Below are 13,402 nucleotides of genomic sequence, written 5' to 3'. Positions count from 1 at the left end.
GTAAATGTTCAGAGCTTTCTGTTGAAATCCGTGGATATGGAGAGAAAAATAGGTCCGGTATATTTTGGTCTGAGTCGCGTTGTACAAAACTGGCGATAGCTTTTCGAGCTAAAGGATAGAGGATGACCATCAACCGTGGTTAGCTAAATACTAACGTTATCCAGTAAACTGGCTAGCTTCTGGCTAGCTTCTGGCTAGCTCCTGGTTAGCTCCTGGCTAGCTTTTGGCTATCTTTTGGCTAGCTTCTGGTTAGCACCTGGTTAGCTTCTGGTTAGCTTCAGGCTAGCTTCTATTGTGGATTTCAGATTTGAGGTAAATAATACTTATTTTTTTAAATTGGTGAGGCGGGTTGCAGGAGAGTGTTCTGAAGTTGAGTTTTTGGAAAAGAAAATATATAAAAGATAAGCGAAGAAAGATTTTAATATATATATATACACGGGACACGACAAGATGAAGACAAAGGACGTCTGACTGCTATGCCATCTTGGACACACTATGTTTACACATCACATATCAACCAAATGATAAATTAAAGGAGAAAATACCTTTTCCGCTCATATATTTCTCACCATCACGGCAAGTTATGAGTTGTGAGTGTGACTGCGGTATGTGTGTATAGGGGTGTTAGGGGTGGGCTGAAATGACGCATTTGCTGCAAATGAGTCATTCCATCACTCCACATATTCCACTGTAATTACTGCGCTATCAGAGATGATTTCATTGACATCTGATCAAGTGGTTCATATTATGCATTTGGAATAAGACACTGGGAAATGCCTGCAGGGTATTAAGCAACATGTACATATGGCTTAATCAAATCCCAAAGTTGAGCAACTGAAGTGTCAAAATCCCTCTAATTCACTACTGATACTCCTATCACTGCCATCAATAACGTAGGTCCATTATCTGTCACAACCTACCCAGAACCGATTCCAGTGAATCACACAATGGATAAACCGAAGTGGTACTGGTTATAGCAGTGTGTGGATCCTTCTTTTCTTCTGAGATATAATAACATTATTTCCACACACCTGTAAAAAGGCAACTCAGATGTGCCAGTGATTTTCCTACAGTGAATCACACAATGGAAAATGTCACACGATGCTCTCCCGGCTGTGAACGCTTGCTTTATCCATCAGTTACATAACCTGTCTATGCTAATGACAACTATTTACAGAGCCCAATCAGGAACCCCCTATGATCCTCCAGCCCCATGTATAATGAAGACACACACACACACACACACACACACACACACACACACACACACACACACACACACACACAGATGAGTAACAAACCCCCTGTCACGGTTACCCTGTCCAGCCAAGAGGACAGTAAATCAGCCCAAACTGACTCATCTCTACATGCAGTGGCTTGCACACCCATCTGAATCAACTCTCTCTGTCTTCAGGCTCTTCACACACACAACCTCCAGGCACCAACAATTCATATTCATGTAAAATATTGTATGTTAATAGAAAAACATGTCAATCATAATTCTAGGTAACAGAAAAAAATATTTAATTATAATTCTAGGTAATAGAAAAAATATTTAATTATAATTCTAGGTAATAGAAAAAAATATTTAATTATAATTCTATGGTGTGGAATATGGCCAATCATTTTGAGAAATTGATAATTGTGTTGGACAATTGGACATTATAATGGTAATGTTATGTCAATGTATAGGTCTTAAAGTTGAAGTCATTGAATAGAAATATACATTTTGCTTGTATATTGTAGAAGATTAACCATACAGTTCATCTAGGTTCTATAATTTGTTTTTGGAGCGGTAACTGGAAAGCCAGGTGTCGATATGGACAGTATTCATTATCTACATATACCCCTTGGCCAAATCATCCCCCAACATGCTCTCCAATTCCACTGTTAAACTGATGACACACAAATCTATGTTCAATCCAAACCTACCTCTGACCCCTCCCCCACCATCACGCATCAGCTGTTTAAAATAAATACAATCGTGGATAAGCTCAAACTTTCTGAAACCTTACAAATCCTCGCATGGCTTGGCCCCCTCCTGTCTCTCTGACATGCTACACATCTACACCCCCATCCGCAGCCTTCCATCCATCCTACGCTTCATGGGGGATCGCGCCTTCACTCTCTGGAACTCTCTCACCCCTGAACTTCCTGAGTTCGGACTCCATCCGAATCTCCAAAAACAACATTTTCAGAATAGCATTCAGCCTATAGCGTTTTAAACCGTCTAGCTCTTTTTTTTCTTTTTTCCCTACCTATCGGGTTACAGAGGTCTTTCAAGTAGCCTCTCGATTTGAACTGCCTTCGTGAGCTTGACATTGTTATTGCTGTTGTTGCTGTTTTCCCCCATGTATTAATTATCTTGCTATTTTTGGGGTGCCGCGCGCCTTTGTGGTAATGCATTTTGCTTTTAGTATTGTCGTGTTTATTTAGTCTATTTTATGTTTTACTCTGTATGTGTCCCTAGGTATCTTCAAAGGCACAAATACAAGGTATTATTCTTATTATATAAGATGCTGTTGCAAATGAAAACGTTGCTGTAGGAAGCTGTGGAGGGTGTTGCTTTAATAAGGACCTCTGAGCCCCGACGGGTCATCTTTCAACATAAGTTTACTAATTTATCGAGGGGTGAGAAAGCGATGTGAAATTCAGAAACAGCCTTGGCTTAGCTCTGTAGCTCAAAACAGTGGGCACATGCTGCATGCCTGGTCATTACAGATTGGATATTCAATCTACTCCACTCCACTCCCCAGTTACATTTCTTTGACTCAATCAGTGTAAGGCACACAATCACACTCCCTCCTTCGAGGACCAGAGGGCGGAAAAGACGCTACAGCAGCAAGGCCAGTGATTGGCTCTTCCCTCTGGTTGACCCCTAGGGGAGCCGACCTGTCAGTGCAGATGAGGAAGCGGCCGAGTTCATCCATGTCCTTTAACCCTCTTCCCTCCACCAAGAGACTAGAGAGACAGTCAGACTCAGACCATGGTCCGTTTATCATGCCCAGGTTTCTCATATGCCGATATTCCATATTGAATTCCATCTAGAAATGTCATAGGAGTCCCTGATTGTATATATTTTCCCTCTTGAGAAACCCCCCTGCCCAATTATACATTTCCCGAGGTTTTCATCGATTTATTTGCCCATTCATTTTTTAAATTTGATATGTCATCAACCTCTGGGTCGCTCTTAAAGAGTAATTACATTTTCTCACATGTATCAGAATGTAACTATCTCAACATCATTATTTTCTATAAATAGGTCAACAAGAAACAGTGAACCAATACCAATAACTTACCAAACTATAGTATGCATGAGAGCATCCAGTTACTCACACAGACTGAATATATGTGATACATATATCAGTGGGCATTACATACATTCTTAATATATAATTCAATTAGATGTATGGAGTCACAAAGGACTTACAGTGCCTTCGGAAAGTATTCAAACCCCTTGACTTTTTCTACATTTTGTTACGTTACAGCCTTTTCTAAAATTGATTAAATATTTTATTTAAATGTTTCATCAATCTACACACAATACTCCATAATGACAAAGCAAAAACAGGTACTTTTTTTGTTGCTAATTTCTACAATAAAAAAAACCCCTGAAATATCACATATACATAGGTATTCAGACCCTTTACTTAGTACTTTGTTGAAGCACCTTTGGCAGTGATTACAGCATCAATTCTACTTCGGTATGACGCTACAAGCTTGGCACACCTGTATTTGGGGAGTTTCTCCCATTCTTCTCTGCAGATCCTCTCAAGCTCTGTCAGGTTGGATGGGGAGCGTTGCTGCATGGCTATTTTCAGGTCTCTCCAAAGATGTTCGATCGGGTTCAAGTCTGGGCTCTTGCTGGGCCACTAAATGAGATTCAGAGACTTGTCCCGAAGCCACTCCTGCGTTGTCTTGGCTGTGTGCTTAGGGTCATTGTCCTGTTGGAAGGTGAATCTTCACCCCAGTCTGAGGTCCGGAGCGCTATGGAGCAGGTTTTCATCAAGGAGCTCTCTGTACTTTGCTCCGTTCATCTTTACCTCGATCCTGACTAGTCTCCTAGTCTCTGCCGCTGAAAAACATCACCACAGCACGATGTGTCACAGTAGGGATGGTGTCAGGTTTCCAGACTTGACACTTGACATTCAGGCCAAAGAGTTCAATATTGGTTTCATCAGCTCAGAGAATATTGTTTCTTATGGTCTGAGAGTCTTTAGGTGCCTTTTGGAAAAATCCAAACGGGCTGTTGTGCCTTTTACTGAGGAGTGGCTTCTGGCTGGTCACTCTACCATAAAGGCCTGATTGGTGGAGTGCTGTAGAGATGGTTGTCCTTCAGGTTCTCCCATCTCCAGAGAGGAATTCTAGAGCTCTGTCAGAGTGACCATCGGGTTCCCGGTCACCTACCTGACCAAAGCCCTTCTCCCCCGATTGCTCAGTTTGGCCAGATGGCCAGCTCTAGCCAAATTTGACAGTTTATGTTATTTCTTATTGAAGGAAAGCTTATAAATTGCTTTCAGTACTTCATGGACATTTGCATTGCAGCGGGTGCAATGTAGCGGCGGCAGCCTAACAGAAGAGTTGGGTGTGTGGCCTGTTGTGGGGCGTGGCTTTCAATTGGTTATTTTTGGCCACCCTTGCGAGTGAATTCCATTCCAGGTAGTGTGTTCTGTAATTTTTTTTTAATGATTATATATTTACTGCCAGCACTAAATCTTAAATGATATCTGTGTACGAACTGTGATACTAAAGAAATGGTCACAATTTGGTTTAAAAAAGTATTATTTAAAGAAAGTGTTTTGAGTTATGGAACAAACTTAATACAGTATCTTGACTACCGGGAAATGTATTTAATCGTTTGGAACCCAATTGCAGAAAATCTGATAGTTAATTCTGAAGTGAAAAATCGACTTGGTAAAATGTAGTGGTATATTAGTAGTTATGTTATTTATTAGTTTTAACCAAAGGGGAAAAGTAAGTTGAGTGTTGAAAGAAATAGGTTGCAACTTGAAATCTAGGTTTTTTATTAATCAAATACTGTATAACGGTTGGCATTGAATCATATATTTGGTTTCAACAAATGTACTTTTTTTCAATTGAGAAAACCTAACTCATTTACTTGTAAAAAATGTTAGGGTTGATCCAAAGGGTAATCTTTTACAGTGTACATACTTCCTTCTACACACGTACATCGTTCTACATTTGTATGTCATTCTACGTACAAACAGTCTCTTTGGTTTTAAATCTAAAGCAGTCATTACACCATGCTTTGAACCATGATGACTTGTGTAATCTCATCTCCAAATCTCCCGCCATCTCCATCCCATGTTAGTTCATTTCTGTGAGAGTTCTTCCTACACTCCAAAAGATCCTCCTCTCCTCACAGCATGTTCTAATCTTCAAAGATCTTTTTAATCATGTCTATCAGCGCCCCTCCAGATTACTCTCGAAACAGAGATTTGGGCCCTGCCACGCTTGAGCACAGGGAAAAAAAGAAGCCACATTCCACATAAAGAGAAATGTCTATGGTTGTGCAGATGTTTGTGGATCCCTTCTTCTGTTTGGAGGCTGTTTTTTTGGGGAGAATAGACATAAAAGTTTGAGAGTATAAAAGAGTCGATGTTCGGGAGCTGTTTTTGCTTCAGACCTCCATTTTAGGTACTGCTGGGTAGCGGATGGTCGGGAGGCCAGGTTTGGAATGAGGACCCCAAGCAACAGCTGTAACCCATTATGTAGCTATCTGCCAAGGGCACAATGACTCTGCATGGAAACCTCTCTTAATTTAACTACCCAAGATGCTTCAGAGGCCCAGGACATCTGTTAATTATTCAACAGTAGTAGCCACAAAAAGTCTAAATTATTGAACATTATATTATGTGAAAATGCAAGGTGCGTCCGCTTTGCTCAAAGTAAAGTTCCTACATCTGTATTGACTGACCACTGCAGTGCAATTTGTGTGCACGTATTCTGCAGAGCGTTTCAACTGCACACAGTATGGCACATAGAAATATAATATAATTACTCTTCCTGCTTTACTTTGTGGCTGCTGGTCCACCCATCACGGTACATTGACTTCAATGGAGATGCCGGTTCTAGTAAGTTTATTTCTATGGTATCCCACCACCCACAACCTGTGGATGAGTTCATCTCTGAGCACTATTGAGAAACAGGGAATGGATGGAGAGAGTGGGTAGGGATGACTTTGTGCTCGGTGTGGTGTGACTAACAGAGGGAGAAATGTATTGGTATTTCAATGCCATTCACAGTTCACACACCATCCTGCAGATTCCATCTCAGAGGTCGATGTCACCTTGGTGGTCCAATAGTGACAGCCAGCGGAGAGGGGGCTGGATGGCAGTTTTTTTGCCAGGGGAGTGGTATATGGATATGTCCCTTTTTCAAGAAGTGTCATTGTGGAATGGGCCGCTGTTCTGTAGAACTCACACCTATAGTGGGAAATTTTGTCCACTAAAAGGACAGGGTGTGAAATGAAAGTGGTTTGGAGTTCCTGGATTCTGGAACACCATGTACTGCACCCTATTAAATTAACATAACACTTTGACATCAACACTACTATGCTCCAATAGAGGGAAGCATTGGTATAATCCAAATTGCAGTAGTGTAAACCCTCTCAAATACTCATATTCAAATCAAAATCACATTTGATTTGTCACATGTGCCCAATAAAACAGCTGCTCTTACAAAAAAAAAAAAAAGTGCTAGAACCGAAAAGGATTATTCGCCTGTCCCCATAGGAGAGCCCTTTGAAGAACCCTATTTGGTGCCAGCCCTTTTGAATTCCATGTAGAACTAGGGCTGGGCGATATGGCAAATAAATTATCATGATATATATATTTTTTGTCATTCGATAACGATAATAATAACGATCACGATAATAATCAAATCATGTTTAAAAAGGGTTGTTTCTGCTTCAGACTCAAGAATCCCTGAACAAACCCAAGGCTTTAATGTTTCTTATTTATTGTCAGAAGTAGAACTCACAAATAACATTTTAACTTGTAAACCCTTACAAGTCATGAGCAAGAAATTTAAAAATATATATATAAAACAAATAGTGCAAGTCGATATGCATTTTAACTGTTAGCCTAACGGCACATCACAGTTGAAGTTGGGGTAGGTGTTGTCTGACAAGTTACAAGCAAGAAATACAAGTCTGTCTACAAGTTGACATCAACACTACTATGCTCCAATAGAGAAAAGCATTGGTATACTCCAAATTGCAATAGGGTAACCCTTCTCAAATACTCATATTCAAATCAAAATCACATTTGATTTGGCTTTTAAAGCTGCCCTATGGCAGGTCACTATGAGGGGGAGCTGGTCGCATGAATGCACAGGTAGCGCTTTGCCAGGTGGAGGACTTTGGGAAAGTGTTTTGGGGTGGACCTTCCACCAGTCCAGTATATTGGTTTCACTGTCGGCATCAGGAGACTGAAGGTAGCGGCTGAGTTCCTTTTCTACCAGCTGGATTTCAGTGAGACCTGTGGTAGTGGAGAGGCTTCTTGAAAAAACTGCCCAGTGACTTTCTCTTTTTAGCTGGCAGTTGTGGTGAAGCAGCAGCATCGACTCCCTGTGCTGGGCTTGGGTTTTAATGTCCCTCATTGACCATCTCTGAGACAGCTCTTGCTTTATTGTGGCCCACCTTCTCCTCTTTGATGTAATGTGTTTTAAACCGAGGGTCGACCAACGAGGATAAGTCCAGGAGGTCATCATATTTCTCCTTCAGATAGTCCATGACTATCGTTTTCATGGTTTGGGTGAGCTCTGTTTCTATACCAGGCTGTGTCAAAGACTACAGCCACCCATGTCATAGACTGGTTTCTCTGCTACCGCAAGGCAAGTGGTGCCGGAGCGCCAAGTCTGGGACCAAAAGGCTCCTGAACAGCTTCTACTCCCAAGCCATAAGACTGCTGAACAGTTAATCAAATGGTTACACAGACTATCTGCATTGATCCCCCTTTTCTTGCACTAGCTCTATGCACACATGCTACACTAACATTCCAACGCAGCCATGGGTGAACAGGGAGCACAGGAGGGGACTAAGCATGCACCCCCGAGGGGCCCCGAGGTTGAGGGTCAGGGTGGCGGATGTGTTGTTGTCTACCCTCCCCAGGGGTTATTTATAATGGTTTATAAGTATTTTATAAACTGTTCATTTCTAGTTTGTAGATCTGTAATAAACGGTTGTCATAAACAGTTAACACATTGTTTGAAATGGTGTGCTCATTAGCTGCTTGTTAAGTAATCAGCTCAGAAAATAAGAGCTTGCCTGTGACACAATTACTCCAATAGTTGATATTACTGAAACAAAAATCCATGACCTGATATGTAAACACACAAAGGCCCAGAAGACTCTTCTTCTATCTAACAACTGCAGAGGGTAGCCTAGCAAGCCAACAGCCAGGCAGAGCTATGGCATAATAGGTGCTGGGCTCAGTGCTCTGCTATCCCATGAACAGACTGACCTTCTTATCAACCATAAACACCCCTCAGCCCGTTTTCAAAACACTTGACTCATGTGATGTCACAAACACTGAGAATTGCCCTAGTTTTGCCACCTCAAACCAGAGACAAATGGGCTGGGCCGAGAGGAATTCAGAGATACTCCGAGTAGATATTGAAGGAATTACCCTTGACCACACCCACAGATTGAGGAAAACAAACAGTATTTTATATTGTTGCTGTAAAGTTGCTGTATTGTTCAATGTACAAGTAAGCAGGTCAAAAATCACAACCAACAGTTCGCTATGCACCGACATAGGGATATACAGTCTGCAAGAAGAGCCGATGATTTTGGGTTTGTATATCGATTACCTCTCTTTAAATGATGATTTATTCGTTTTAGTCTCTGAATCGTTTAATCAAACTTTTCGCCACCAGTTCCTGATATAAGAGGGGATTAAAAACTACAAACGGTCCCCTGAATTAGCCTAGTGTGCATGGGCACACGTGTCGCCTCAGTGTCGTACTCTTGACTACAGCTGCAAAGAGGCGTTGGCAGACTTATTGCTGAGACAATTTGTTCAACGTTTTTGTTGTGGTAAAGGGCAATATAGCAGGTTGTGGAACATTGGTGGAATAATATAATTTTACGGTCGTTAGAAGATGTAACAGATTGGCATTTTAAGGATCAGGACATGGTTCTGCATTCTCCTTTATTGATATTCAATGATAATTAAATGATAATGATATTCAAATCCTGGCCTGCACTCACTTCTCAATTCCCCTCATGAGTGCACCTTTTGTGGAAAGCTTTGGTGGAGAAAACCTCTTGGGGCAAATTAGGAGAAGTAACAGAATGGCATTTGAAGCAACAGGGCAACCTTATGCATTTGTCCTTTTTTATATTCAATTATATTGAATGATAATAATGATATTCAAAGCCCACCCTCCCTCCTCAACTCCCCTCCTGAGTGCACCCTTTGAAAGTGTCTGAATCCCCACTCCTCCTGCTGATCTTTCATCTCCATTTGATTTACAGTGAGTGAGCCCAACTTCATATGTATATACTCTATTCTAGTCAAGGCTCATCACACCTTTTCTACTCATATACCGTCCATACACACCATTATATACATATATATTTATGTTCCGGACACGGACATTGCTCATTCTGATATTTCTTTATTTAGATTTTTGGGGGATTATGTACAGTTGAAGTTGGAAGTTTACATACACTTAGGTTGAAGTCATTGAAACACATTTTTCAACCACTCCACAAATTTCTTGATAACAAACTATAGTTTTGGCAAGTCAGTTAGGACATCTACTTTGTGCATGGCAAGTCATTTTTCCCACAATTGTTTACAGACAGATTATTTCACTTATAATTCACTAAATCACAATTCCAGTAGGTCAGAAGTTTACATACACTAAGTTGACTGTGCCTTTAACAGCTTGGAAAATTCCAGAAAATTATGTCATGGCTTTAGAAGCTTCTGATAGCCGAATTGACATCATTTGAGTCAATTGGAGGTGTTCCTGTGGATGTATTTCCAGACCTACCTTCAAACTCAGTGCCTCTTTGCTTGACATCATGGGAAAATCAAAAGAAATCAGCCAAGACCTCAGAAGAAAATTGTAGATCTGCACAAGTCTGGTTCATCCTTTGGAGCAATTTCCAAATGCCTGAAGGTACCACGTTCATCTGTACAAACAATAGTACACAAGTATAAACACCATGGGACCACGCTGCCGTCATACCGCTCAGGAAGGAGACACATTCTGTCTTCTAGAGATGAACATACTTTGGTGCGAAAAGTGCAAATCAATCCCAGAACAACAGCAAAGGACCTTGTGAAGATACTGGAGGAAACATGCACAAAAGTATCTATATCCACAGTAAAACGAGTCCTATATCAACATAACCTGACAGGCTGCGCAGCAAGGAAGAAGCCACTGCTCCAAAACCGACATAAATAAGCCAGACTACGGTTTGCAACTGCACATGGGGACAAAGATCGTAATTTTTTGAGAAATGTCCTCTGGTCTGATGAAACAAAAATAGAACAGTTTGGCCATAATGACCATTGTTATGTTTGGAGGGAAAAGGGGGAGGCTTGCAAGCTGAAGAACACCATCCCAACCGTGAAGCACGGGGGTGGCAGCATCATGTTGTGGGGGTGCTTTGCTGCAGGAGGGACTGGTGCACTTCACAAAATAGATGGCTTCATGAGGAAGGAAAATGATGTGGATATATTGAAGCAACATCTCAAGACATCAGTCAGGAAGTTAAAGCTTGGTCGCAAATTGGTCTTCCAAATGGACGATGACCCCAAGCATACTTCCAAGTTGTGGCAAAATGACTTAAGGACAACAAAGTCAAGGTATTGGAGTGGCCATCACAAAGCCCTGACCTCAATCGTATAGAACATTTGTGAGCAGAACTGAAAAAGCGTGCGCGAGCAAGGAGACCTACAAACCTGACTCAGTTACACCATTTCTGTCAGGAGGAATGGGCCAAAATTCACCCACCGTATTGTGGGAAGCTTGTGGAAGGCTACCCGAAACGTTTGACCCAAGTTAAACAATTTAAATGCAATGCTACCAAATACTAATTGAGTGTATGTAAACTTCTGACCCACTGGGAATGTGATGAAAGAAATAAAAGCTGAAATAAATCATTCTCTCTACTATTATTCTGACATTTCACATTCTTAAAATAAATTGGTGATCCTAACTGACCTAAGACAGGGATTTTTTACTAGAATTAAATGTCAGGTATTGTGAAAAACTGAGTTTAAATGTATTTGGCTAAGGTGTATGTAAACTTCCGACTTCAACTGTATGTATCGTTAGGTATTACTGCACTGTCAGAGCTAGAAACAAATATTTCGCTGCACCTTAACGTCTGCAAAATACGTGTTCACAACCTATACAATGCATTTGATTTGATTTGGATTATAAATAATATACTTTTTTGTAAGGGCAAATCAAGTCTCAAAATGTAAAGTGCCAATGACAAACTTTAGAAGCATTTTTAAAACGTGAACACACTACAAGTTTGCATTATCTGCTGTGCAGGAAATTCCCTGCTACAAAAGGGTGATCAAATTGAGATCCTACATCTGTAGCCCTGAATCCACTTCCATTCCACTAAACAATTTCACACACTGCATAGCGTCACAGACAAAAAGCTTCCTATATCTGGGTCTAGACAGATTCATTGAAGGTATCTCGAAAGTACAGTGAGATAACTAACATCATCACGCTGACTGAATGGGTCTCTATTTTTCTCTCCCTCTCTTTCTGTTCCACTTGGCCTTGAGAGTACAGAAGCAATGATTTCACACGTCAGAGAAGTCACAATTAAACTGTCTGTGTGGCACAGATGCAACTGCTGACAACACACTATCCATAAGACAATTCTGCTGCATGTGTGACATCAGGAATTATAGTGGGCAAACCCAGTCATGTGGCACGTGGGAAATCTGGAAGTGGAAGTCCATCACTTCGCTCCAATAATGCAATCACTGTACCCCACACTACACCTTTCATCGGCAACATTATCTGATACAAAATACCTATAGACAGACAGAGTCCCTAGTTCAGGACTCTCCAACCCGGTTCCTGGAGAGTTAAACGTCCTAGCGCAGCTGATTCGGATTATTAGCAGGTTGATAAAGTGAATCAATTATTTGGCACAATGATTTCTTTAAACGCATCGATGAGGCATCGAGGCTTTGATTGTGTTATTGTGAGAAAAATATATATAGTTACTTTGGTGACTATTTTGTTACGTAACAGTTGACTAAACTCACCGAAACAAGAGTTGGCGAAGCCGTACCACATGCACCCGTGCTTCCCGTACAGCCAGCGTGCCTGTAGACTGGAGGCGAAGCTGAGCGTGGTGCCACAGAGGCACACCAGCATGTCACTCACGCTGATGTTCAGCAAAAGCATGTTCACAGGAGTCCGCAGAGTTTTGAACTTAATAAACAGGATCAATACCACCAGGTTATTGATGAAACCAAAAACCATAATAGATCCAAGGAAGACGGACATAACATGGTGTCCCGTCCGAGACAGTCTTTTCGCCGGGGGCTCGTTCCATTCTTGATCCAGAGAGCTCAGTGGATCGTCGATGCTTCCATTCGAGCTGAAATTTAAATTAGCCGCCTCGGTATACATCGTTTTCAGTGATCCACATTCGAGAATGTCTCACATGGAGAAACAATTATAACATTTCTACCGTCAATGAACTACAATAGGCTACAGCATCACGTTTTCAATTGGCAATATCAACTGCCGACGGAGTTGTAGGCTAGAGGTGGTCGTATAGAGCCCACCGGAAAAAAACTTTAACTTCATTTTGAATCCAGACTCAAGCCTTGTATCCTCAGGAGGTGCAAAACAGGCTCATTCCGCTTGGAAACTGTAGTAGACAATTATGACGTTGCAATTTGGAGTTGAAAATAATGTATAATGCAAATATAAATAATAATAAAAGGATAATAATCAACAATAATAGTCACTAATATCCGATCAATCCAGATTAATCCACATTTGCGTAAAATAAAAATAGTCGAAGCCTTATAATGAGATTATTATTATAAGGTGAATTTAGTTGGCTTGTCTCTCTACAAAAGCTATGGCACAGACGAATGCAATCCAATGGCACTGCTCTTCTCATAGCTCCACCACATTCAGATTAGAATGCATAGACTGAGCGCGCTTATTTGGCTGGCCTCCCTTTAGTAGCGCCGATGGGTTGCGTTTATCTGTCGTGAAGGCAACTAGAGTGTAACATAATGACGCAATAAAATTGCTATCGCCTACCAATCAATGAGAGAAAGCACTGTTGTCTCCCCCCTTGTGTGTTTGTATAACTCACCCATTCCCTGATGGGTGAGTCATTTCTGAGATCTATCACGCAAACAAG

At 41.2% G+C, this 13,402-nt stretch overlaps 1 protein-coding gene across 1 annotated transcript in view; it reads right to left on the bottom strand.

Moving 5' to 3' along the window:
- LOC118363777 (pinopsin-like) overlaps positions 1 to 13,199 on the bottom strand; it is a 29,160-nt gene extending 15,961 nt beyond the window's left edge. Inside the window, exon 1 of the mRNA XM_035744989.2 lies at positions 12,282 to 13,199. Coding sequence (XP_035600882.2) covers positions 12,282 to 12,651 — 370 coding nt within the window. The 5' untranslated portion in view covers positions 12,652 to 13,199. The remainder of the gene's footprint in view (positions 1 to 12,281) is intronic.
- Positions 13,200 to 13,402: the final 203 nt, after the last annotated feature.

The sequence above is a fragment of the Oncorhynchus keta genome, chromosome 30 (genome assembly GCF_023373465.1).
Source record: "Oncorhynchus keta strain PuntledgeMale-10-30-2019 chromosome 30, Oket_V2, whole genome shotgun sequence".
Classification (NCBI taxonomy): Eukaryota; Metazoa; Chordata; class Actinopteri; order Salmoniformes; family Salmonidae; genus Oncorhynchus; species Oncorhynchus keta.
The sequence above is the reverse complement of the archived record's forward strand: the minus strand, read 5'-3'. Positions and strand labels throughout refer to the sequence as shown.